The sequence below is a fragment of the Odontomachus brunneus genome, unplaced genomic scaffold (assembly GCF_010583005.1).
Source record: "Odontomachus brunneus isolate Ranch 3 - 2012 unplaced genomic scaffold, Obru_v1 Obru_scaffold_135, whole genome shotgun sequence".
NCBI lineage: Eukaryota > Metazoa > Arthropoda > Insecta > Hymenoptera > Formicidae > Odontomachus > Odontomachus brunneus.
Window position 1 is genome coordinate 9,516 of NW_022639585.1, and position 2,858 is coordinate 12,373.

At 54.9% G+C, this 2,858-nt stretch overlaps 2 protein-coding genes across 2 annotated transcripts in view; both read right to left on the reverse strand.

The window, feature by feature from the left end:
• The window catches only part of LOC116850171, a gene marked incomplete at its 3' end in the record, with an annotated part of 2,147 nt that extends 1,592 nt beyond the window's left edge, over positions 1–555 (reverse strand). Inside the window, exon 1 of the mRNA XM_032828135.1 lies at positions 26–555. Within this exon, the coding sequence (XP_032684026.1) occupies positions 26–555 (530 nt within the window). The remainder of the gene's footprint in view (positions 1–25) is intronic.
• Positions 556–1,066: 511 nt separating this feature from the next.
• LOC116850187 overlaps positions 1,067–2,858 on the reverse strand; it is a 2,508-nt gene continuing 716 nt past the window's right edge. Inside the window, exon 3 of the mRNA XM_032828165.1 lies at positions 1,067–2,817. Within this exon, the coding sequence (XP_032684056.1) occupies positions 1,067–2,817 (1,751 nt within the window). The remainder of the gene's footprint in view (positions 2,818–2,858) is intronic.

The window sequence follows — 2,858 nt, forward strand, 5'->3', positions numbered from 1 at the left end:
TCTATTCGCGACGAACGTCTTCCACCTTGACGGATGCTGTCGGAGCCACGCGAGAACTATAGTCGAGTCGGACCAGCACACGCACGGGGCACCAGTGAGGTTCAATTCAGAGCGCACGAACTCGAGGAGACGAGCGAGAAGCGTTGCTCCTAGCAGCTCTAGGCGAGGAACACTCTGAGTCTTGAGCGGCGCGACGCGAGATTTCCCTTGCAACAGAGTGATTACAATTTTTTCGGACGCGGTAGTGACTCTCGCGTACACAACAGCGGCGTAAGCAACATTAGATGCATCGGCGAAGCCGTGCAATTCGATCCTCGCGGTCGACGTGAGCCCGGACCATCGCGGAATGTAAAGTTCGTTTAAACGCGGGATACCGGCGTAGATGAGTTGCCATCTTTGAAGAATGGTATCGGGAACGCGTTCGTCCCACGAGACCTTGAGTCGCCACAGCAATTGAATAATTACCTTCGCGGCGAGAACGACGGGCGTTACCCATCCCAGCGAATCGTATAGGCGCGCGATGGCGGACAAAATCGACCGTTTCGTCGTGGGCATCTCGTCCTAAATCGCAACTTTAATGTGAAAGGCGTCGGACTTTGGGTTCCATCCGATGCCGAGAATGTTAACGTGATCGGAATCGGACAGAGACTTGCTACACGCGATACCGTGGTCATTGGCGTCAATGTCAGTCAAGAGATTCGCGGAGTTACTCGCCCATTTCCTCAGCTCGAAACCGCCAAGTCGGAGGAGATTGATGAGTTGGTCGCGAGCGTCTCGAAGCTCGCGAGCGTTCTCGTGACCGAATAACACGTCGTCGACGTAGATGTGGTTGAGTAGCACGGCAGCGGCAACCGGAAAACGCGAACCGTCGTCACGCGCCAATTGACGTAAGACTCGGAGAGCGAGGAAAGGAGCGCAAGCTGTGCCGTACGTCACAGTGAGGAGTTGATACTCCTTGACTGCATCGTCCAGCGAATCCCTCCACAAGATTCGCTGGTAATTAAGATCGCGCGGATCGACTAAGATCTGTCTATACATCTTCGCAATGTCGGCGGTGTAGACAAACTTAAACTGTCGCCAGCGAAGAATGACCGAGCAAGTCGGCTTGCAATTTCGGACCAGACAAGAGGTGATCATTTAGACAGGATCCGTTCGACGTGACGCTAGACGCGTTAAAGACGACCCGCAACCGCGAGGTTGTGCTGGTTTCGCGGAAGACCGGGTGATGAGGAAGGAAGACGCACGGCGCTAACGTGTTCGAGGCGCGTGAAACCACGCGCGAATGCCCGAGAGATTCGTACTCCTTCAAGAAAGCGCGGTACTCGCGAAACTTATCAGGCTGCTGGTGCAGCCGCCTCACGAGCGTGTTGAGCTGCTTTTCCGCGCGAAAGCAAGAGTCTCCGATTGCGATTGGAGGACCGGCTCGAAAAGGAAGACGCACGACGTACCGTCCCGTCGCGGTGCGTGAATGCGTTTCGAGAAAATGTTTCTCGCAAGCTACGTCGTCAGGTGCCGTATGCGGGCGGTCGGGAAGCTCCTCGACCTCCCAAAATCGTTTGATCTCCTCCTCCAAGGAGGACTCAGTGACACAGTGATGAACCGCGATGTGATGAGCATGACTCGAGTTAATTTCGCACGGGCGCGAGTGAGTTTGAGCGGCGAGAATGGACGACGTCGGACCTGATATGACCCATCCAAATATCGAATTTTGCGCGATCGGCTGGCCAGGGAGACCTTTTCGAAGGCCCTCTAGCATTACCTCACCATAGAGTTCCGCGCCAATAATGAGGTGAATCGGTTCCAAACTGGTAGGATCCGGATCCGCCCAGACGACGCCCTCGAGATGCCGAAGCGATGCGACACCCTTTGCTCGTTTCGGCGAATATGATGTGAGCGTGTTAAGAATTAACGCGTTCGTCGTGATAGACGGATTATCGGACGAAAGAGACGAAAGAGAGATCCGCGCGGCGAAGCGATATGTGCCAGCATGAACGCCTCCGACGGCGGACACCGACGTAGGCAGGCGGTGCCGTTTCGCACGCAAGAGTTGAGCGAGATGCTCCGAGATGAACGTCATCTCGGAGCCCTGATCGAGGAGAGCGCGAATTTCGAGGGAGCGCCCATTGGACGTCCCTACTCGGACGCGCGCGGTCGCGAGGAGAACCGGCGTATGTTGCGCTTTCGAAGATGACGCGATCATCGAAGTAACTTCAACGCTCGAGTTCCCGTTCGAGCTCGGTTGCACGATAACCGAGTTGTTCGCTTCCTGAGCCTCAGGTCGCTGGCTCGTGTGAAGCAACGTGTGATGGCGAGCTTGGCAATTGCGACACGAATACTTGCTTTTGCATTCTCTAACTGAGTGCCCTTGACTTAGGCAATTGAAGCAACGCCCATGCTTCCGAACGAGCTCGCGACGCTGAGACACGCTCCCTCGCACAAAGGTCTGACACGCGCTGAAGAAATGTCGCGCCTTGCATATCGGACATGCAGAATCGGGCGACGCGGCCGCGGTCGCGACAGTCACCCTACGTATCGGAGCAGTTCCGGAACCAGTCTTGATAACGGGGGAGCTTGCAATCTCCTCAAGAGCTCGCGCACGGCATGCAAGAAACGCACTCAAATCTTTAAACGACGGAGGCTCGAGTTGGTCGATCGTCTTAAGCCGCCACGCCTTTTTAGTAACCGGATCGAGTTTTTGAACTATAATGTGTACTAATATGTCGCTCCACAGTTCATCCGGTGAACGTGGAAGCTGAGCAAGCGAAGTGACAGCAATATTCGCGCAGTCTCGAAGTGATTGCAACTCCGACGCAGACTCTTTATGAACAGTCGGCAGATTTAATAATTTAGACAAATGC